The 23,192-nt window shown below is 41.7% G+C and overlaps 1 protein-coding gene across 1 annotated transcript in view; it reads left to right on the top strand.

The window, feature by feature from the left end:
* FAM161A (FAM161 centrosomal protein A) overlaps positions 1-22,012 on the top strand; it is a 29,072-nt gene extending 7,060 nt beyond the window's left edge. Inside the window, 7 exon segments of the mRNA XM_062209509.1 lie at positions 3,584-3,816; positions 6,876-7,483; positions 7,486-8,014; positions 8,359-8,526; positions 10,603-10,702; positions 19,629-19,785; positions 20,251-22,012. Of these exon segments, the coding sequence (XP_062065493.1) occupies positions 3,584-3,816; positions 6,876-7,483; positions 7,486-8,014; positions 8,359-8,526; positions 10,603-10,702; positions 19,629-19,785; positions 20,251-20,384 (1,929 nt within the window). The 3' untranslated portion in view covers positions 20,385-22,012.
* The last annotated feature ends 1,180 nt before the right edge of the window (positions 22,013-23,192 follow it).

The following is a 23,192-nucleotide window of genomic DNA, read 5'->3' as shown; positions in this document are numbered from 1 at the left end:
CACTTTTTTTTTAAAGATTTTATTTATTTATCCACTTTTTTCATTGATGGACAGCTAGATTGGTTCAAAATCATGGCTGCTATGAATTGTGTTTGATGGAGTTACTATGGGAGAATTGTTCTCTCTTTCATATGCTGATTTCATTCTTTTCTGATACACAGCCAGCAATAAGATAACTATGTCATATGTTAGATCAATTTTTATCTTTTGTGAGGAATGACCATAGTGTTCTCCATAACACCTGTACTTATTTGTGTTTTCACCCATAGTGTATGTGGGTTTTCTTTTCCCACATCCTCTCTAGCATTTTTTTCTTTTTTATCATTAAGGGATAAGATGATATAATATTGGGGGGGGGTATTTTTTTTTTCATGTCAGTTTATCAGTTTGTTTTTAAAAAGGTATATTTGTTTATTTGAAAGGCAGAGTTAAAAAGAGAGAGGGAAAGACAGAGATCTTTCATCTGTTGGCTCACTCCCCAAACAGTTGCAGTGGCTGGGGCTGGGCTGGGCTGGGCTGGGCTGGAGTCAGGAGCTTCATCCAGGTCTCCCACAGGAGGGGCCCAAGTCCTTGGGTCATCTTCAGCTGCTTTCCCAAATGCATTAAGAGGAAGCTGAATCAGAAATGAAGAAGCCTGGACTTGAACTGGCATTCACATGGTAGCAGCTTAACACACTGCCACAACACTAGTCTCTTTATCAATTTAAATTCTTCAAAAAAAGATCTTTAATGTTAGCATCCACCCTATTTCCTTTCCTCCATTATTATTCAGTTTATTGAGTCTTATTTTTATTCCCACTATTCCTCTCAAATTGCTCTTCCCAAGGTCATTAGTGATTGCTGTGTTCATTAAATGCAATTTATGCTTTAAATTCCTCATTTGCTTGGTGCATTTCATTCACAAACACTTCAGTAAGGTTCTATGTGCCAAACCCTCTTCCAGGCACAGAATACAGGCCCTTTTTCTCTTAGGGATTAATGTGACAACATGCTAATAAGAAAATATAAAATACAGTTTAATTAAGAATTAATTGTATTATGAAAGTGCAGAGTAATGGGGGTGGAGAACTAATGAGAACAAAGTAGGGCATTAGAAGGCAGCATCTGACACATTTCCTAGTTCCCTACTCAGACACTGCCTTCTTCACCATACATTGTACCTCATCTCCCTGGCTTTCCTCTATACTTCTGATTACTCCTTTTCAGTACTCATCCCACAGTAAAGGAGGTAATGATAATGAGCACATATAGAAACATCAGAAGTAGTAGGGCTGGTGCTGTGGCACTGTGGCTTAGCAGAGGAAGCCAGTTCAAGTCCTGGCTGCTCCTCTTCCCATCCAGCTCCCTGCTAATGTGCCCAGGAAAGCAGCAGAAGATGGCCCAAGTGTTTGGGCCCCACACCCACATGGGAGACCTGGAAGAAGCTCCTGGCTCCTGACTTCAGTTTGGTCTGGCCCAGCCCTTGCCTTTGCAGCTTTTTGGGGAGTGAACCAGCGGATAGAAGATACTTCTTTTTCTCTCTGTCTCTACCTCTCTGTAACTCTGCCTTTCAAATAAATTAAAAAAAAAGAAAGAAAGAAAGAAAGAAAGAAAAAGAAACATCAGAAGATTGCAGAGTGGTAGGCTTCTGGTGTAGTGGTTAGGATGCCTGTGCCCATGTCCCATTTCAGAGTGTGGGGGGAAGCAGCAGATAGAGCATTCACATTCCCTCGTTTTGTCTCTCTGCCTCAAATTAAAAATAAATAAATAAGAAGATAGCAGAGAATTCTGTTGTTTTGGCATACATAAAGGAGTTCTCTGATCCATAGGTTTATTGGTAGCAAGTTTCTACATATCTGTTCTAATGTGAAAAACTTGCTTTCTTTCATTTGTTTTCTTTGTTACCCTAAGTGGTATACCCCAAGCTTCTTTATACTATTTTTGCCCATTAAAAACATACCATTCCTATAACCATTATTTATAATTGAATCTTGCATTTTATTGTTTGGAAAAGCTAAACAGATTTATTTTCTATTCTTGTCTATTTTCTTTTTTAAAAAAAGATTTATTTATTTTTTTTGAAAGTCAGAGTTACAGAGAGAGGGAGAAAGATCTTCCATCTGTTGGTTCACTCCACAAGTGGCTGCAATGGCCAGGGCTGAAGCAGGCCAAAGTTAAGAGCCAAGAGCTTCTTCTTTCCCATGTAGTTGCAGGGGCCCAAGCACTTAGGCCATCTTCCACTGCTTTCCCAGGCAACAAGCAGAGAGCTGGATCAGAAGTGGAGCAGCTGGGACTCAAACCAGTGCCCAAATGGGATGCCAGCATCGCAGGTGGCAGTTTTATCCATTACGCCACAGCACCAGCCCTAAGGATCCATAATTCTCTTTAGCAAATAGGCTTTTTTCATTTTGAGTCTGTTCCAGGCAGTAGGCTAAATTTAAAGCCAGGGTTGGCAGCCTTTTAAGCATAGTATCATAAATAATTTCAACTGTTTCTCAACTGAGAACATGTTAACAATTTTTATATCCATGGAGAAAATGGTGTTTTATCTCCTTAGTTGCTTCAGTTAAAAGCATGGAAAGGAGTGAGGGAAAGGTTCCAGGCAGACCCTTCCAGGCATGACTTGTATATTAAGTACAACCATGTGTTGCCCTTGTCTGTTCTCACTCTCCAGTCCTTGTCATGCCTGCTGGAGTGGCTTGGTGAAAATCCCTCCTGTACATCCATCCCCATGACCCCTCACTCTGGTCTGAAGTCTCACCCCACTGCTGGCTTCTCGATACACCACTGAGAACTATGTCTGCCCCATTCCCTTGCCTTCTCCACGGGTGCACCCTTTAAGCCACATGGCAGGAGCCCGGCTCCGGGGAAGGCACTGAGCTGTGGTGGCTTGGTTTACAGCAAGTGGACCTGTGTTCTCTTGTCATCTCACTTGAAACTTGTAGCCCAGAAGGAGGCTCCTTAAGAAGCTCTTTGTGAAGGGTGGTTTGGTTCTATCCTATGATTAAATGAACATAATGGAGTAAATACCTTTTTTTTGGATTGATCAGGGAATCTAACCATTCTCTATAAAATGGATGAAGTAATATTTATTTCCTGGCAGTTCAGTCTCACTGTCTCTTGTTCTTAAAATATCACTAAGGGGAAATTTACATATCCCAAAAGTAACTGATAACCTAACTAGTTGGACCCTTTAAGAAGCAGTGTTTGGGGGCCAGCATTGTAGTAGTGTGTTAAGCTGACACTTGCAACACTGGCATCCCATGTGATCAATGGTTCGAGTCCCAGGTACTCCACTTATGATACAGCTGCCTGCTAATGCACCTGGGAAAGCAGCAGAAGATGGCCCAAGTAGCTGGGTCTCTGCCACCCATGTTGGAGACCTGGATGGAGTTCCAGGCTCCTGGTTTCAGCCATCTGGGGAGTATACCAGTAGATGGAAGATTTCTTTCTCTCTCTGTCTCTCCCTCTCTCTGTAACTCTGATTTCAAATAAAGAAATAGATCTTAACAACAACAACAACATGGGAGCAGAATTTGGATCAGTGTCAACTGAATTTGTCTTTCACACACAAACATTATATCACGAGTGTTTTCTCCCACAGGTTGATTTTAACACCAACTTCTCTGGGGTGGATGGTGGTATGAGCTATGAGGACTTTGTCAACTTTTCTGATGTTTACCACTCCAATGAAGAGTATTTCAGGAAACTAGATGAGCTGAAGGCTGCCCACATGGAAACTATGGCAAAATTAGAGAAACTGTACCACAATAAATTAAATCTAAAGGATGTTAAGCCAGTGATCATCAGGGAAGATGTTCCCAGTGTCTCTTCGAGGTGAGTGTGTACTCAGTGTTATTTGTGGACTATAAAATACAGTATATACTTAAAAGTGGGAGACAGAATTATTTCACAGTAGTTTCTCAACTATTCTTTTGTATTCTTAATGAGATACAGAGGTGGGATTTATGTAAAATATTTAACAGTTTACCAGCTTATGAGATAACCTCTTGCTTTGAGGGCCTAGTGGCAGCCGTTTGGTTGTTTTCTCTCTGACTCACCACTCATCGACCTGTGGGCATACATATCAAAATGTTTAGTCTGGGCCGGCGCCGTGGCTCAACAGGCTAATCCTCCGCCTTGCGGCGCCGGCACACCAGGTTCTAATCCCGGTCGGGGCACCGATCCTGTCCCGGTTGCCCCTCTTCCAGGCCAGCTCTCTGCTGTGGCCAGGGAGTGCAGTGGAGGATGGCCCAAGTGTTTGGGCTCTGCACCCCAGGGGAGACCAGGATAAGCACCTGGCTCCTGCCATCGGAACAGCGCGGTGCGCCGGCCGCAACGCGCTACCGCGGCGGCCATTGGAGGGTGAACCAACGGCAAAAGGAAGACCTTTCTCTCTGTCTCTCTCTCACTGTCCACTCTGCCTGTCAAAAAAAAAAAAAAAAAAAAAAAAAAGTTTAGTCTGGGCCATTTTAAATGATGAATATTAAAGTTTTTTTTCCTTAAGATTTATTTATTTATTCGAAAGTCAGAGTTACTGAGCATGTGAGAGAAAAACACAGAGAGAGAGGAATCTTCTATCCGTTGATTTACTTTCTAAGTGGCCTCAATGGCCAAGGGTGGGCCAGGTCTGAGCCAGGAGCTTCATCCGGTCTCCCACATGAGTAGCAGGGGCCCAAGAACCTGAGCCATCTTCTGCTTTCCCAGGCCATTAGCAGAGTTGGATGAGAAATGGAGCAGCTAGGACTTGAACCGGTGCCCATATGGGATGTAGGCACTATAGGCAGTGGTTTTACCCACTACGCTACAGCGCCAGCCCCCAACGGTTTAATTGTAAAAGTCTAATAGGGGCCGACATTGTGGCATAGTGGGTAAAGCCCCAACTTCAACACTGGCATCCCGCATGGGCATTTGTTCAAGTGCCAGCTACTCTACTTCCTACCCAGCTCTCTGCTAATGGCCTGGGAAAATAGCAGAGGAGGGCCCAAGTGCATGGGTCCCTGTACCCTCATGGGAGACCTGGAGGAAGCTCCTGGCTTCTGGCTTTGGAGAGGCCCAGCTCCAGCCATTGTGGCCATTTGGAAAATAAAACAGCAGATGGAAGATCTCTCTCTCTCCCTCTCTCTGGCTTTCAAATAAATAAATAATTCCCTTTTAAAGAATAGTCTTTTGTAATATTTGGATTAACATAAGCTCATTAAAGATATGTACCAAGACTTCAGCCTTGGACGCATGAGTCTGATTTCCATTTTCAAGGTAGTCTGTAATTTCAAGCCCCATTTCTGCTGCAAACCTCTCACTTTGAAACTTAACACACAAGTGCCTGAACTCATCCAGTCCAATGTGCAGCTTTGTGCACCAGACCTTACCTGGGTACTGAAGAGTCAAAGAAAAATGCCCTCAAGGAGCTCAAAGAGGCTGAGGACCTGACATTGCTTTGCACGTGATGTAACTCAGTGTTCCAGAAACAGAGGAGAGTAGGCAGCAGAAACCGTGTATGCAAAGGCGCAATGGCGTGAGAAATCAGGGTGTTTGTGAGGATTTCACGGAACTGGGTATGACTGAAGAACGGTGACCGGGGCTCTAGGGAGTAGTGAGAGGTAAGACTGGACAGGTAGGCGGGGCTAGTCTCTTTTCTTCCAAAGACTGATGTATTTGAAAGGCAGAGTTAGAAGGAGAGAGGGACTTGAATCAGTACACATATGGAGTGTCTGCATAGCAGTCGGTGGCTTAACCTGCTGCACCACAACACCAGCTCCAGGGCTGATCTTGAAGGGCTTTATAGTCTAGACTGTTTTTGTTTTTTAAATTTTATTGATTAGAGAGGTAGACAGAGAGTGAGAGCTTCACTGTTTTTGTTTTTTAAATTTTATTGATTAGAGAGGTAGACAGAGAGTGAGAGCTTCTGTCTTTCGTTGAATTCCAAAAGCTTGAGGCAGTATGGTTGGCTTGAAACTCAAGCCGGGTCTCCCACGTGGATAGCAAGAACCCAAGTAGCCATTACTGCTGCCATCAAGGTCTGCATTAGTAGGAAGCTGGATTCAAGAGCTGGAGCCAGGAAGTGAAGCTAGAAAATCCTCTCTGGGACATTTTTACGGCATTTTGTGGGTGACTCAGTTGGCATCTTAACTGGTAGGCCAAAACCCTGCTTCCACGCTTTCTTATTGCAATAATGAGGACTCATTAAAAAGTTCAAAGCAAGGGAGTGATGTGATCAGAAATATATTTCAGGATGGTGGTTCTCAACACAGAGAAGTTAATAGAAGGTAGGTGAAAGGAGCCTCTATTATCTCAAGTTCCTCTCCTGGGAAATGAGGGAATTGAGTTAGATAGTTTACAGCCATCTCCCAGTTCTCTTCCAAATAAAAGTGGTAATTTTTACAAGCCTTGTGAAAAATCATCTCCTGATGATGCCTTGATCTTAGAATATGTATACCTTGGAGCCAGCACTGTGGTGTGGTAGGTTAAGCCTCCACCTGTGGTACCAGCATCCTATATGGGTGCCAGTTCGTGTCCCGGTTGCTCCACTTCTGATCTAGCTCCCTGTTAATGGCCTGGGAAGGCAGTGGAGGATGGATCAAGAGCTTGGGCCCCTGCACCCATGTGGGTGACCCAGAAACTCCTGACTCCTAGCTTCTGATAGGCCCTGCTCTGGCCATTGCAGCCATTTGGAGAGCGAACCAGCAGGTGGAAGACCTCTTTCTGTGTCTCTCCCTCTCTGTAACTCTGCATCTCAAATAAAGAAATATTAAAAAATATATATATATATATATGCGCCTCTATCTTAGTTTTATATATATATATATATATATATATATATATACACACCTCTATTGTAGTTTTTGTATGTGATCACATACAACTGAAAGTGTAACCTAAGTATTCTCCTCTCTTAGCTCTGTCTCGGAAAAGAACTACTATCACCCTACCTCCTTAATGACATCACTTTCGGAGCCTGATTTAGGCCGTTCTTCTTCATACACGTCTTCTGAGGAGGAGTTGCCCAACATAGAAAAAGACTCTCCCAGGAAAACCAGAGTGATGTCCTATGCCAAGGAGCTCATCAACAACATGTGGACAAACTTTCGGGTTAAAGATTATATTCAAGGTGAAGATGCTCACTTTCAAGCAGTTGGAAAACCAAGGCGGAGACCAAAAGAATGGGTGCCCAGGATCACAGTACCTCAGCCTTTTCAAATGATGATTAGAGAACAGAAGAAAAAAGAGACCATGAAATCTAAATCAGATATTGAAGTTGTACATAAACTGCTCAAAAAACAGGAAGAGGAGAAGGAGTTTAAGAAGTTCCGGGCCAACCCAGTCCCTGAATATGTCTTTCTCCCCCTTTATCGTGACATCGTCAAGCAGAACGAAGAACGGAGGAGGAGCACGAAGGAGAAAAACAAAGAAGCTCTGTTGGCTTCCCAAAAGCCATTTAAGTTTATTGCAAGAGAGGAACAGAAGCAGGCGGCCCGGGAAAAGCAACTGAGAGACTTTTTTAAATCTAAAAGAAAACACATAGATTTAAAGCCAGACCAGTACCTCGATCTATTTACAGTTCAATTGCTAGTGACAAGTTAAAAGAGGAAGATCAGCATAGGAACTTCAGGGCACCAAGAGCCCAGGAGCTTGTACAGAACTCCTCCCCGCTGTCTCGGAAGCCAGCTTACAGACGCTTCAGGAGCCCCAGGCATCCTGACCACGCTGTGCTGCTGAAGCACAAGGCGAGGAGCCAGCCTCCTGACTACGAAGACTCTCCCGAGAGGTATCCGAAACTGCCCTCGGAGTACCAGGGCTCGAAACTCCTGACAGACTACGAACCATTTGATGTTCAGCCGTCCTCCAGTGCCATTAAAAGAGAGACGGTCTTGGCAGACATTAAAGCAGATGAAGAAAACTTAAAAGAAACACGTTGGCCTTACATGTCCCCAAGAAGGAAGCCACCAGTGAAGAGTGCAGGTTCAAAGCGCGTGCCTTGTAACTGCAACCCTCCAATGCCCACAGCCTCTTCCAGAGCCCGAGAGGAAGCCATCAGGTAAACAGCCAGGATCAGGGCAGTGCGTGCAGCTCTGTAAAAAATCCTTCCGTGGTTGAACTTGAAAATGTTAACTCTTGTTGTATCTGGGAGATATTTTACTATGTAATGTATAACATTTTGTCAGAAGGTTTGTTCTAAGAAATGAATAGATTTTCCACTTTATGAATTTCCGGGGATAGAAAAGGTTGCAGTCAGCCTTGATTGGACTTCCTGTTTCACAAGTCAGATCTTCTCCAAAGGTTGCCTTATTTTCCAACCTCAGAATTACCCCATGTTAAATCTTTGTTAAACAGCATTTTCCTTGGCTTAAAGGGAATTAAGCCTTAGTTTGTTGCCCTCAGGAGATCACTTGAGGAAAAGAAAATGTTGGAAGAAGAGAGAAATCGGATCCTAACTAAGCAGAAGCAAAGAATGAAAGAAATGCAGAAACTCCTGACAACCCGGGCTAAGGCTTATGACTCACATCAAAGTTTAGCTCAGATGTCTAAATCCAGAGTTAAATATCTCAGGTATCATGAAAGAATCTTAAACTTCCAGAACACTGGTTTTCAAACTTTTTTTTCTATCATTAGGGTTTGGATTAGGATACATAGATATAAACAGATTGAGAATGGTTTCAGTGTTTTAGTTTATGGATTCAAGTTTTTATCATTTATACTATACACACACACACACACACACTTCATGGTGAGAACCAGCATGTATGAGGGGTCATCAAAAAGTTTGTGGAACATGTGTGATGAAAAAAATCTTTGCACGGATTTCAGGGTTTTTTTGTACCAAAATAAGCTTATCTATTAATTTCATTTTTCCACAAACTTTTTGATGTGCCCTTGTATACTCATCTCTTTGGTGAGAACCATGAAGCTATGTTAATGAACAGAAACATCTTGTGGCCATCGTTAGTAGCTGTAATCTTATGATGTCAGCATCTAATCTTTTTGTATGTTATTTTTGGTTGTAGAGTTCAGTGTTGAGAACAATCCTGATTCACACAGATAAAACCCATTTCTAATTGCTTGTCCTGTAATCTCAGGATATTTTTCAATAAACGTACATTACAGAGCTTTGTTCTAAGGTATGCACAAAATCTGATAGCACTAAGTGACACACTGAGGTTAGTTAACATCAGTTATGTGATGAACTGATACACATGTGTTAATGTTAGTAGTATATGTTGCATTTTTATTAGTTTCAATATAAAAGAAAATTCACAGAAGCCCCAGAATCCTTTCACAGAGCACTAGAATTCAGCAGTACAAAGTCTGAAAACCAGTGTTCCAGATGTTACACATTAACATGCTTAAGTAGAAAGTATCTCCCCCAAAGCCAGGTAAGTAATCTAATTTATTTCTAATCTGATTTATGAAAACATATATATGTATATATATATATATGTACACACTTTCTGTATGTAAATTGTTTTAATTATAGAGTATTCATTTGTAATATAGCATTAATATTTCTTTTTTATCATGAATACTCCTTTATAATAATATAGCATTAATCCATTGATAGAGGGAGGTTAATTTGGCGAACTTAGGCAAAAAATTCCTTGACAATATACTATTTTTTTAAATTTATTTGACAGGTAGAGTTATAGACAGTGAGAAAGAGAGAGATAAAGGTCCTCCTTCTGTTGGTTCACTCCCCAAATGGCCACTATGGCCGGCGCTGTGCTGATCCGAAGCCAGGAGCCAGGTGCTTCTTCCTGGTCTCCCATATGGGTGCAGGGGCCCAAGCATTTTGGCCATCCTCCACTGCACTCCCAGGCCACAGCAGAGAGCTGGATCAGAAGAGGAGCAGCCGAGACTAGAACCCGGTGCCCATATGGAATGCTGGCGCCGCAGGCGGAGGATTAACCAAGTGAGCCATGGCACCTGCCCCAACAATTTACTAATTACTCTTCGGTAGTAAACTAGCTTTTTTGTAATACCAACTTGTGTATAATTAAGCATCACTTTAAAATATAATTTTTTCTCTAATCCATGAAATCTCATTATCTTGATATGTTAATATATCTTACATAGACAAAATAGCATAGGTTAATAGGATCTTGTCCAGAGATTAAGTATACTTAGGGTAAATCTGTGTATTTTAGTTCCTTTTCCTCTGTGTATTCTAAGAATCTCTTTTCTTCCCTGATCTGTTCCCATTTAATTAACTCTGGCAATAACCTTTAGGAGATCTCATTAAGGGTAAAAAGTCAGAGTAGGTCTTGTTTTCAGAAGAAATCCCTTAAAGAGAAGGTATCTAATTTGGACTGAGTTTTCTTGGTTTTATATACTTAGAAACTAGAGAAGAGAACATTCATTTATCTCTTCAACCTAGTTTAAAACTCTTCAGTGGTTATGCCTTGAAGATTTCAGAAGTCAATGTACCCACTCTGTTCCTAGGGCATAAAATGTGTGTTCTCAGAACCTGAACTGTTTACTCTGCCTTCTATGGGAATTTACCAGTCTAGAAAAAAGAAGTGAGGTAAACTGTAAACTATGCTCATAAATTTAGATTTGTCCTCTAAGCTAGGTGTTTTGTATGCTTGTAGATGACTTTTTTACAATTCCATTCCTTTTATTTGATTTTAGAAAGAGTGAAAAGGAAAGAATGAGACAATATCGACAAGAACTAGAAGAAAGAGAAGAAAAATTAAAAATGAGGCCACTACTCTTTGAAAGAGTTGCTCAGGTTGTGTTTGTTGGAATTTAAGAGCTACTGTCAGCAAAACCCCCCTCTCCTTTTTTTTTTTATTAACATCTTTAGCTCCTAAACTTACAGTCTGTTTTTCCTATGTGTTAAAGAGGTACATTATTCATCAAATCAGCCAAATAATTTTGCTTAATATCTGAGCACTGAATCTTGTTGTTGATGAGGCACATAGCTTGATAAAGAACATATTGCTAACCCAATTATTCCCACAATACTAGTTTCACAACCTGTTTTTAGTGGCTGGTCTTTTTCAGTACCAATCAGTCTAATATTCAAGTGAGGCTTTATAATAAGATTTGGAGTTCACTGAAGAATTAAAAAAATGAAACAAAATGGCTGATTGAATCAGATTCATTTCTTTTTTTTTTTTTTTTTAGATGAGTCTGTAATTCATTTTTCTGTGCAACTACTAAAAGGACTTCCTTTCTACAGGAAAAATAAACTGTGATCTTATAGACAGAGGACCTCATGCTACTAAATTTATACTCAGTTTTTCAGTCTTTATCAATTTTAGGTCATCTTCTCCTTTGTCCCCATAAGGGAGGAGTTTGTAAGGGTGGCATGGCTTAACAACAACAGACAAAATCCCTGGAGGCTCAAGCTGTTACAGTTGGACAATTGACAGCACTGGCCTGTGACAGATGAGCATAGTTGCAGGGCTGTGCTCGTACCTGTCAGGGACTCACTGAGGATTATGGGCATGTGTTGTGGGTGAATCTGCACATTACAGTCTTTCAGAGTTAAAGTTATCTTTTAACTTACTGAATTGGATATAAATTTAGGCAGTGCATCTCATTTCATGGAGTGGATTTTTATTTTTATTTTTTTTAAACATCTCAGTTTCAACGTTAGGAAAAAAAACCATTTTAAGCTGTTCTGTATTATATACCATAGAGTGACTTTTGGCTCAAAGAAACCCTGAACTGCAAGTTTTTATGTCTCCTTCTCTGGTAGCCTCTACTCATTTTTCCATCTGCATCTCAACATTCTTTTTCCCGCAGCTGAATCCTACTCTTGATTTCCTGCTTTGGTTGGGGTATAATTTATATGAATGGGTCATTTTCTTCCTAAATAATCCTTGGATCTGCCCTCCACCATCTCTGCTGGTGAAATGCTGGGTGAAACTGTTACTTCCTGTGTGAATTACTACAATAATTTGATGAGTCCTGCTGCTTGCCCTTTGCAAAGCCGTCTATGGTATCTTCATTTTGCCATTCCCGTTCTGCTGCCACCATGTTGGCCCTGGGTAGGCTGTTAATTCTTGATAACAGTGCCAGTCATCCATTCTCACTGATTACCATTTTCAGTGAATGGTATCAGGGAGTCTTGTCTTTAATTTCTCTAAACAATGGCATAGGGTACATCTCCCATATTATAGATGAAGAAACTGAAGTTTAAGGAAGGTAAGTAACTTTAAAATTCTATAGTTAGTAAATGGTAGAATTGGGATTGAAACCCAGGTTGGCTTGTCTCAAACACTTAACTGTAAGCTGTCCTGCTCCCTCCCACAAGGTAAATCCGTGAGTCTTAGCCTGGTAGGCAGACTTGTCCTTGATCCCCGTTCCCCTCTTTGTCTGCTGCTGCCATCTTCCTGTTCCCATCTCCTCTCCTGTCACCCTTTACTCTTACATCATACCAGACTCTTAGTAGACTGCTGGTTCCAAACTTGAAGTCTTTATTTGTGCTGTGGCTGAACGTTCTGAGAAGTCTTTTTCTGTCCTAGTCTTCTTGTACAGTCACGTCTTGGACCATTTCTCCAGGTTTGGTCGGGTGCCCTTCTCTGTTCTCTGACCAGCCTGTACACATGTCTGTCTTTGCCACTGCTACAGAGTGAGGAAATTATCTGCATAATGGTCTCTATTCCCTTCTAGGTAGTTAATTTTAAGGAGAGATGTGGAATCATTTTACCTAGCACCTAAGATGACGTCTGACACAGGGGCAACATCAATAAGCATTTGTTGAACCTACACTAAACAATTATGATCAATCAGCCAGATAATGACCTTCCATTTTCTTTGTGAGTTTAGGCCAGGCAGAGAGCACTACTCTGACATATTAATGATGAGGTTTTGCTTTAGTAAGCAGTTTTGTCATGCTGTGAATTGGAAAATATGACAAAATAAATAATACATATGAAATTAAACCCATACTGGTGTCAGGCTGTTAGCCTGGCAGTTGAGGCACCAATGCAGACACTCATGTCCTACATCAAAATACCTGGGTTTGATTCCTGGTTCTAGCTCCTGATACAGCTTCCTGCTGCTGCAGATCCAAGGAGGCAGCATGGGAGACCTGGATTAAGTTCTGGGTTCCGAGCTTTGCCCTGGCCCAGCCCCAGATGTTGAGGCATTTGGGGAATAAACTAGAGGGTGAGAACACTCTCTCTCAAATAAATTTTAAAAAGAAGAAATTAAACTCATATTGCAAACATAGATTAATTTGTTCAGAGTTTATCATATCTTTATATAGAAAACTGCAACAAACAAAAGTATATCCCTTAAAGAAGCACATAACTTTAATGAGTTATGTGAGCCCCTTGTTAAGTGACTAATCCTATTTCTCTCTGTCTCTGTCACTCACTGTCTAACTCTGCCTGTCAAAAAAAAAAAAAGTGACTAATCCTGGAGTTGAATGGAACGTCAATATTATTTGTTATGCACACAAGGCATAGAAAATTAATTTGCTGCATAGATGATGCTTGAAACAGAAACTTCAGCTTTACATGAACAATCAGAATGGAGAAGCTTGCGCCGCGCTGGCCATAGCGGCCATTTGGAGGGGGATGAACCAATGGAAGGAAGACCTTTCTCTTCTGTCTCTTTCTCTCTCTCTCACTGTCTAACTCTGCCTGTCAAAAAAAAAAAAAAAAAAGAATGGAGAAGCTTGTAAAATCTAAAACAATTGACCTCATAAAAGTTGAGGGTGGAGGCTGGGGAGAGTAGGGGACCTAGGTTAGTTTTAAAGCTAATATTTCTTCTCCCACTTTTGGTCCTCACATATGCTCTTCCCTTCACCTAAAAAACTTTTCTTTCCTCCTGCACTTCCTACTTCCAAAGACAGCTTGTCACAAAATAAGTTTTCAGTAATTTTTAAATAAATGAAAGAGTTACTACAAATTAAACTTTCTTTTTTTTTTTTTTGACAGGCAGAGTGGACAGTGAGAGAGAGAGAGAGAGACAGAGAGAAAGGTCTTCCTTTGCCGTTGGTTCACCCTCTAATGGCCGCCGCGGTAGCGCGCTGCGGCCGGCGCACCGCGCTGTTCCGATGGCAGGAGCCAGGTGCTTCTCCTGGTCTCCCCTGGGGTGCAGAGCCCAAACACTTGGGCCATCCTCCACTGCACTCCCTGGCCACAGCAGAGAGCTGGCCTGGAAGAGGGGCAACCGGGACAGGATCGGTGCCCCGACCGGGACTAGAACCCGGTGTGCCGGCGCTGCAAGGCGGAGGATTAGCCTGTTGAGCCACGGCGCCGGCCACAAATTAAACTTTCGGTTTAATTTTTTTTCCTTCAAACTAGGGCATTGATTTTAGACAAACTTTTGTCATCAATTGTTTGTATCTAGAGAAACAAAGCTAATTTTTTTTCAGAGCCTTTGTTAGTAAAATAATGCTGTTTGTTAACCTGGGTGATAGTCATATAAGTATTGATCTGTAATTATTCTTTATAGCCTACCTAGATTTTTTTTTTTTTTTTTTTTTTTTTTTGACAGGCAGAGTGGATAGTGAGAGAGAGAGACAGAGAGAAAGGTCTTCCTTTTTGCCGTTGGTTCACCCTCCAATGGCTGCTGCGGCCGGCACATCTCGCTGATCCGAAGCCAGGAGCCAGGTGCTTCTCCTGGTCTCCCATGCGGGTGCAGGGCCCAAGCACTTGGGCCATCCTCCACTGCCTTCCCGGGCCATAGCAGAGAGCTGGACTGGAAGATGAGCAACTGGGACTAGAACCCAGCGCTTATATGGGATGCCGGTGCCACAGGCGGAGGATTAACCAAGTGAGCCATGGCACCGGCCCCTCAGTATTACTTTCAGTAGAGTGATTTTTTTCCTCATTATGAATCAGATTTTTCTTCTTCTGTTTGTATTAGGTAAATTTTCCTAATATTATAATTTTGCCTTTAGGTTATTGGTTTATTTGCATACCTATAAATATTCTTGAGCTACCTTCTGGGGTATGGAGGATTCAGTTTCCTAGAGTTCACGTGATGCTTTTGCTTCATGGTGTTTTGTTTTGTTTTGACAGGTAGAGTTACAGACAGTGAAAGAGAGAGAGACAGAGAGAAAGGTCTTCCTTCCATTGGTTCACCCCCCAAATGACCGCTATGGTCGGCGCTGCACCCATCCGGAGCCAGGAGCCAGGTGCTTCCTCCTGGTCTCTCACGTAGGTGCAGGGGCCCAAGCACTTGGGCCATCCTCCACTGCCCTCCTGGGCCACAGCAGAGAGGTGGACTGGAAGAGGAGCAACCGAGACTAGAACTGGCGCAGATATGGGATGCCGGCACCACAGGCAGAGGATTAACCTACTGTGCCATGGTGCCGGCCCCGTGCTTCATGTTTTTAAAAACATGTTAAGTGGAATGAAAGTGGTGTTTGGGGATAATTTTCTCTCACTATTGAGGCAAAATTCTTCTACATACTGTACCCACCTTCCTGAGATTTATAAATTGTTCCAGCTGGATAGTGAGGGCAGTCCCACTCGCAGCTCTCTGTAAGCCTTGTTATTTTCTCTAGTCCCAGTCCTAGCAGAGTCTCTTCACCTGCACACCCTGAGTAGTGCCCTGCTGAATACAGGATGAGCATCCTCTGCAGAGCTCCACAACTGTCTACAACTTTGCTCTCTCCAATACTATGCCCTCTAAACTCCTGCCTTCTGGTCCCCCCAGATTGGTGGTTCATACTCTCAACTAGGGCATCATCAAGCTTTGCCTGGTTTTCCCTTTTCTGAACCCTGGTTTGGACACAGTCCCGAGGAAATAACCTGGAACAACTGCACAGCTCACATCATATCCTCCCACTCTCAGGGGGCATTTTCCTTTGTTTCCTGATATTCAGTATTTTGAAACTCATTGTTTCTGATAATCGTTCCAATTCTTTTGTTTGTTCCACAAAGGAGTGTAAATCCTTTTTGTTTAGAAGTCAAATTCACTGTTCTTTTTTTTTTTTTTAAAGACCAAAAGGTGGTGGGGAGAGAAAGATGAGAATTTTCCATCCCCTTGTGTTCCCCAAATGGCCGCAATGGCAGGGGCTGGGCCAGGCCAAAGCCAGGAGCCAAGAACTTCCTTGGGGTCTCCTATGTAAGTGGCAGGGGCCCAAACAGTTGGTTCATCTTCTGCTGCTTTCCCAGGCCATTAGCATGGAGCTGGATTGACTGGAGCAGCCTGGATACAAACCATCGCCGATATGTGATGATGGCTTTGCAGTTAGTGACTTAAACTTGTGCCACATCAGCAGCCCCTGAAATTCACTTTTTAACCATGCGTTAATCCCAGACACAGTACTGAACTCCTAGGAGGACCTTTAAAAGAGAGCTCACTTTCTTCTTCCAACTTCCCCATGTGTACAAGCTGAATTAATTAGAGTGTCTTGCAGCACATCATTCTTATCAGAAGTGTAGCAAACAAAGTAGCACCTTCCATGAATCTCTTCTAGTCACTCTGTTGATTGACAGAATCCTCTGAGGCCAGGACCCTCCAGGACATCAGGACAGAGGTTTTTGTTAAAGAATATGGTTTTACTCCTGTGACACTGGCATCCCATATCAGAGCTCTGGTTTGAGTCACAGCTGCTCCACTTCCAATTCTACTCCTGCTAATGCTCCAGTTGCCTCTCCACGAAACTGAATTTCCTCCTCCCTGTCGTCTCCCTACGGTTCTTTTTTATGGTGAAATATTTGTTCCAGTTAGGAGCAGTTACACATTATTCACCTTGATGTAAAATATTAGAAAAGATTATTCTGTGTACAGAGTGGCTGTGACAGTGACTCATCATGTTTGGTTTTGTTAACATAAATCAGTGCTTTTTTTTCCAGCCTGTTTTGCTGTGACTGTTGCTGCTAATTAACAGTTGTTTGATAGATTCACTTGCAGCTTTATGCATTGCCCATTTAGAAGAGTTAATTGTGGTCTCATGGCTGTTGAGTTATCCCCCAGCAGAATATGCTGAGGATCTATTACAAAACAAACCATATTGTCCTGTTTCTTAGAAATCCCATGACTTATTAACTGAACAAATGTTAAATTGAATTTTAAACCAAATTCAGATGCAGGCTTGCTAGCATTACCTTTGATTAGTGTTTTTTTTAATCTCTCTTATATTTAACTTGCTTAAATCAGAGTATACTGTTAATGCATACAGAGTTAGGTTTTTGGGTTTGTTTTTTTTTTTTTTTTTGATTCTGTGCAGCCTTTGGTACATGGTTCTCATTTCTTTGTCCTGCCTTTCAGTTCACCAAGCTTGTCTGTTGGTATTCACAGCCTGTGGATGCATTTTTAATTACTTTTCTGAAAATTGTTACTCATAGTGGATCCTTTGAGAAGTAGTTTGCTGCTTTTTCTGTTTCCCACAGTATCAGAAAATGCACGGATGATAGCTTTATCGGTTGCAATCTGTCTTTGCTATTTGGTTTCTCCTGGGGAGCACCAAACTCCGTGGTCCCTCATTCTGCTGACATCCCTGGGTTAAGCGGATAGCTGATAACTGCGTTGCTGAAGTCAGGCGGAGGCTACCTTCAGACTCCCACACGACCACTGCTGCTTAGAGCAGCATGATGGGGTGGGAGGAACCAGGAAAGAGATGAGAGATTTGGCTCCACAGTCACTAGCCTTGTGACTCTAAGCGAACCGTTTAACCTCTGAAGGAGGGTCATTGTTTCCTTATGCCCACGTAGAATGCATTCCCATCAGTGTGTTGGAACCTGGTCAGTCTTTCCCTTTGCTTTCTTTGAAGACCCAGAGAGCAGTTCTTAGCCCTGTGCCGGTTCAGATCCACTAACAGGGGCTATAGTGGACTAGACCTGAGCCACCCAGTCACCTTACGGCTCATGACACCTGTGGCCTCAGGAGCTGTAGTGACTTCGATTTGCTCCAGGTGTGTAAGAGTCATCCTAACTCAACAGATCCCAAAGCCAGAGGTTTGAATCCAGTTTTGAATCTGTGTTCTTTTTGCCGTATGCCCTTCGCCACAGAGTAAAGATAACAATACTGAAGATTTTATCATCTTTGACAGATTACAGTAGGCATATAAATTGAAGAACCTTCTGACAACTATCACATGAATTTATTCTATCATTTATCTATTTAAGAGACAAAGAAACAGAGAAAGAGCTCCTATCCTATGGTTCATTCCCTAAAAACCCAATATGGCTGGGACCAGGCCTGGCCAAAGCTGGAAGCTGGGAACTTCATCCAGTTCTTCCACATGGATGGCAGAAATCGAAATCCAATTACTTGAGCCATCACCAATGCCTCCCAGGTCTGCATGTGCAGGAAGCTGGAATTAGGAGAAAAGCCAGGTATCAAGCCCAGGTACTCTGATATGAGACAAGAATATCTTAACCATTAGGCCAAATACCAGTGCTGAAATTAGCTTCTTACTGATTTTTCCAGGTATCTTTATATAGTCATAAAAGTATATGAAACGTAGGTCGTGTGTAAAAAATAATTACAGGCCAAAACTCTTGTGTTACCACCCAGGTTAACAAATAGATTGCCAGCACAGCAGTAACCCTGTGCCCCTTCCAGATCACAGCCTCCTACCTTTCCCGCAGAGGTTCCACCATTCTAACTTTTGTGATAAGCATTTCCTGCTTTTCTTCTCAGTTTTACTACCTGCAAACAATATGGTTTAGTTTTGACTGTTCTTGAACTTTATGTGAATGAATCATACTATATTTGTTTGGGATTTGCTTCTTTTACTTAGTGTTATGTTTTAGATTGATTTTTATTTTTCATTTTATTTGAAAGGCAGGGAGAGAGGGACAGACAGATCTTCCATCTACTGGTTTGCTTCCCAAATGCCCCCAACAACCAGATCTGGGCCAAGCCAAAGCCAGGAGCCTAGAACTACTTCTAGGTCTCCCACATGGGTAACAGGAGCCCAAGTACTTGAGCCATCTTCTGCTGTCTCCTAGGAGCAGAGCTGGATTGGAAGCAAAGTAGCCAGGACTGTAACTGGCTCTTTGACATGGGATACAGGCTCCCCTAGCAGTGGCTTTACTGGCGGCTCCACAATGCCTGCCCCCAGTTCATTCATTTTCATTTCTTTATTTACTATCCATGTGGGCAGTAAATAACAACATTTCCTATGTTGTTATTTATTCATTTACCTGTTGATAGGTATTTGGCCTGTTTACAGTCTTAGGATCCCACAGTTTATCCTAAGCAGTCTGTTACACATCTCCTAGGTCTCACATGTACTTTGTGCGGGTATATATCTAGTAACGCAGTTGTTAATCATACAGTATGCATATTTTCTTTTTTTTAATTATTTTATTTATTTGAATGACAGAGTGACAGAGAGGTAGAGACAGAAAGGTCTTCCATCTGCTGGTTCACTCTTCAGATGGCCGCAATGGCCAAAGCTATGCCCATCTGAAGCCAGGAGACAGGAGCTTCCTCCGGGTCTCCCATAGGGGTGCAGGGGCCCAAGCACTTGGGCCATCTTCTACTGCTTTCCCAGGCCATAGCAGAGACCTGGATTGGAAGAGGAGCAGTCAGGACTAGAACTGGCACCCATTTGGGATGCCGGCGCTTCAGGCCAGGGCTTTAACCCACTGCGCCACAGTGCCGGCCCCAGCATGCATATTTTCAACCAGCTGTGATTGTTAAACTTAATTTTCACTGGAGCTTTTAACCCATACATTTTAATGGAAATATAAAGTCTTTGTTCTCATCTAAAAGGTTTGTCTTTCCTATAGAAAAATGCAAGGATGGCAGCAGAAAAGCATTATTCTAACACCCTAAAAGCACTAGGAATATCTGATGAGTTTGTTTCAAGGAAAGGCCAAAGTGGAAAAGTACTTGAGTGCTTCGCCAATGAAGAATCACAAAGTTTCAGTGAAGATAAAGAAAGGTAACATATGTAAAATGAATGGTTTACCTTTGAAAAAATCTTACCTGCAAGAAAGAATAAAATTCTTTTATATATATATCATTTTAAAAAGGGTTTTTTGCCTGAAAGAATACATATGAATGGTTGTATAACATACACTGATATTTTAACATGTTTGACATTCAAAATGTTAACACGGTGATGGAGTATTTCGCAGACTATGATTTCTATCTGATATAGATAACAAAAATAATAGCATTCTTTCATATGAGGTTTAAAGAGTCAGTCACTCAAATTTGAAATAAATTAGTTTTCAGAGGAATATTTAATTTCCCAGTTGGCACTTTTATAGAGCTGGTTCTCAATAAATTGGAGCTCAGACACTTGCGGAAGACTGGCTACACGACGGCATTCATTGCAAAGAGTTTGTTTACCTTTAAGCTAGCTCATTTTTCCTTTCAAAGATTGATAAATTTCTTCCTCTCGCCTTCATGAAGAAGAAAAAATAGAAGAGAGAGAGAATGGGGAAGAAAGTTATTTTGTTGATGCCAACAGTCAGGATTCTTGCGAGGAAGAAGCTGAAGCCGAAGAAGAAAGTGAAGAGAAACCTGCTGGGGAGTAAACTGAGGAATCACGCGGGGAGCTCTCTGCATGCTGTTTGCAGCATCAGGGCTGTGGCAGCCACACTTGTGACGTTGAGAACATCCATGGGGACAGCTCAGATAATGTGTGGACTGTTGAGCAAAGACATCTGTAGCCTAGGAGTGCTGAATCTGGCTGACTGGTCATTTGGTCACTTAGAGTAAGGCTTGGCCCATTCATTTTTTACAGTTGCTACATTTGGTCTGTTTGCAACTCTGATCTTGTATTTAAAAACAGAGACTCACAGCTGTCACCAACTGATTAGCTGTCAAAATACACATTACTTCGTTATTGTCAGTGGAAAAACATGGCTTAGTATTGAGAGCAGAAAAATGTGTTGGCCTTTGGTGACCTTTTAAAAAATTCTGGAGGGCATGAATCAATAAATATTTTAAATTATAAATCTTGCCCATTCTTTTTCTCTACACTGTATTTCGCAAAATGAGCTCTCAAGCTTGTGTTGCTGCATATTTTAAGTTTTTTACCTGAGCCATTTTTAAAAAGGAATAAAAGGGGAAAATAGACACATGCACATTTACATTCATTTCTGCACTGTTTACTCCATACCATTACAATTTTCTCTTTTTTAGCTCTAGTTTTTGTTAAATTATTTTAATATGTAAGTTATTAATAGGAAAGTTTTTTGTGCTAGTTTTTAAACCTTGCATAGTATTACGGATGGAAAAAATGTGGAACCTATGAGTTATAATCTTAACTAGAGGTAAATATCCCTCTTATAAATGATGAATTTGTACATAATGACTTGTCTAAGGCAAATCTCCAAAGTAATTCAGGTTTAATACTTTGACGCTAGACCTAGTTGTGCTCAACTTTTTACCTATTATTGCAAACACTTTGTCTATGCATGAAGTTAATTTGATTTTATGAATTTACAAGTTTAAAATTTTTGTATATTGTTTATGTATTTGAAAAGCAGAGAGACAGAGGTCTCCCAGCTGCTGGATCACTCCCCAAATGGCCCCAGCAGCAGGGGCTAGGCAAGAATGAAACTGGGGGCCGAGAACTCAATCTGGGTCTCCAGTGTGGGTGGTGGGGACCCAACTCCTGGAACCATCAGCTGCCTCCTAACCTGTGCTTCAGCAGGAAGCTGAAGTTGAGAGTGCATTCAGACATAGCCATTCGAGTGCGGGTTTTAGTTGTCACAAGTGGAATCTTAACAGCTGTGCCAAATGCCTCCCCCGTGAATCTAAATTTTTCCTCTTTAAACAAAAAAAAATTTTTTTAAACCAAATTAATTGTAAAGATGTTACAGGTAAGACATTTTCTTTTCCAGAAACAACCAATATCCTTTAACAAGAATGAACTAATAAAAATATGTATAAAAGCAGTGTTTCCCTACAGGCAATTTATGCTTTAAATTGAAAAATAAGGTAATTTTCTCAGGGGTTAATGTTTACTGGTATTCCTCTCCTACAGTGTATGTTAAACTACTTATCATTAGATTGTAAACTCCTTTAGAGTTGGCACCATTTAAAATTTTGTCTTTGTTTCCCCTTAGTATTTAGCAATATTGTACATATGGTAAATAATAAAGATTTGAATGAGTGGAAAAATATGGTTTTTAATTATACTTAAAATTATTTCAAAGTGAGTACCTATGGGATTATAATATTTCCCTTCCAGCTTATTGAGAACCTGTGAAACACAACCCACGCAGGTTTTTGTTTTTTTTTTTTTTTTTAAGATTTATTTATTTATTTGAAAGGCAGAATTAGAGGAAGAGGAAGAGAGAGAGAGAGAGAGAGATCTTCCATCCACTGATTCATTCCCCAAATGGCCAGAGCTGGGCCAATCTGAAGCCAGGAGCCAGGAGCTTCAGGATCTTCCATGGGTGCAGAGGCTCAAGCACTTGGGCTGTCTTCCACTGCCTTTCCAGGCCATAAGCAGAGGAACAGCTGGGACTCAATCAAACCAGTGCCCATATAGGATGCCAGAGCCACAGGGTGAGGCTTAGCCTATTATGCCACAGCACAGGCCCTGCCTTCTCAATTTCATAGGGATAGTATAGGCTTTGGTCAGGGAACACATGGCTTCAGTTTCCTTGTCTTAAAAGAAAAAATGGGGCTAATAGCTGTTTTGGGTATATGAAGGATCATATGAAATATATGGAAAATGTTTTACTTATGTGAGATACAAAATAATTAAAATATTCTTTAGTTAGAAAAGAATTTTTTAAATATTTATTTGAAAGAGATCTTCCATTGGCTTGTTCACTCCCCAAGTGGCCTCAATGGCCAGGGCAGAGCCAGGCCAAAGGCAGGAGCTTCATCCTGGTCTCCAAAGTGGGTGGCAGGGGTCTAAGCACTTGGGCTATCAGCAAGGACTTGGATCAGAAGTGGAGCAGCCAGGACTTGAACCAATGTCCATATGGGATGTCAGCATGACAGGTGGGAGTTTCACTTGCTACACCACAACACCAGCCCTTGTTAGAAAAAAAATTTAAATTTATTTCAAAGGCAGAGAGATTTTCTACCCACTGATTTATTCCCCAAATGCCCATAATACTCGAGGCTGGGCCAGACTGAAGCCAGGAGCTAGGAACTCAGTCTAAGTCTCCCATGCTGATGGGAAGGACCCAAATACTTGAGACACCCTCACCTGCTGCCTCCCAGGGTGCACCTTAGCAGGAAGCTAAATTGAAAGTGGAAGTGAAACTGGAACCCAGGCACTCTAATATGGGAGGTGAGCTTCCCAAGCAGTGACTTCAGTGCTACATTCAATGCCTGTCCTGAGTTACAGAGAGGGGTAGAGACAGAGAGAGGTCTTC

Source organism: Lepus europaeus, chromosome 13 (genome assembly GCF_033115175.1).
Source record: "Lepus europaeus isolate LE1 chromosome 13, mLepTim1.pri, whole genome shotgun sequence".
Classification (NCBI taxonomy): domain Eukaryota; kingdom Metazoa; phylum Chordata; class Mammalia; order Lagomorpha; family Leporidae; genus Lepus; species Lepus europaeus.
This window is presented reverse-complemented; position numbering and strand designations above follow the sequence as displayed.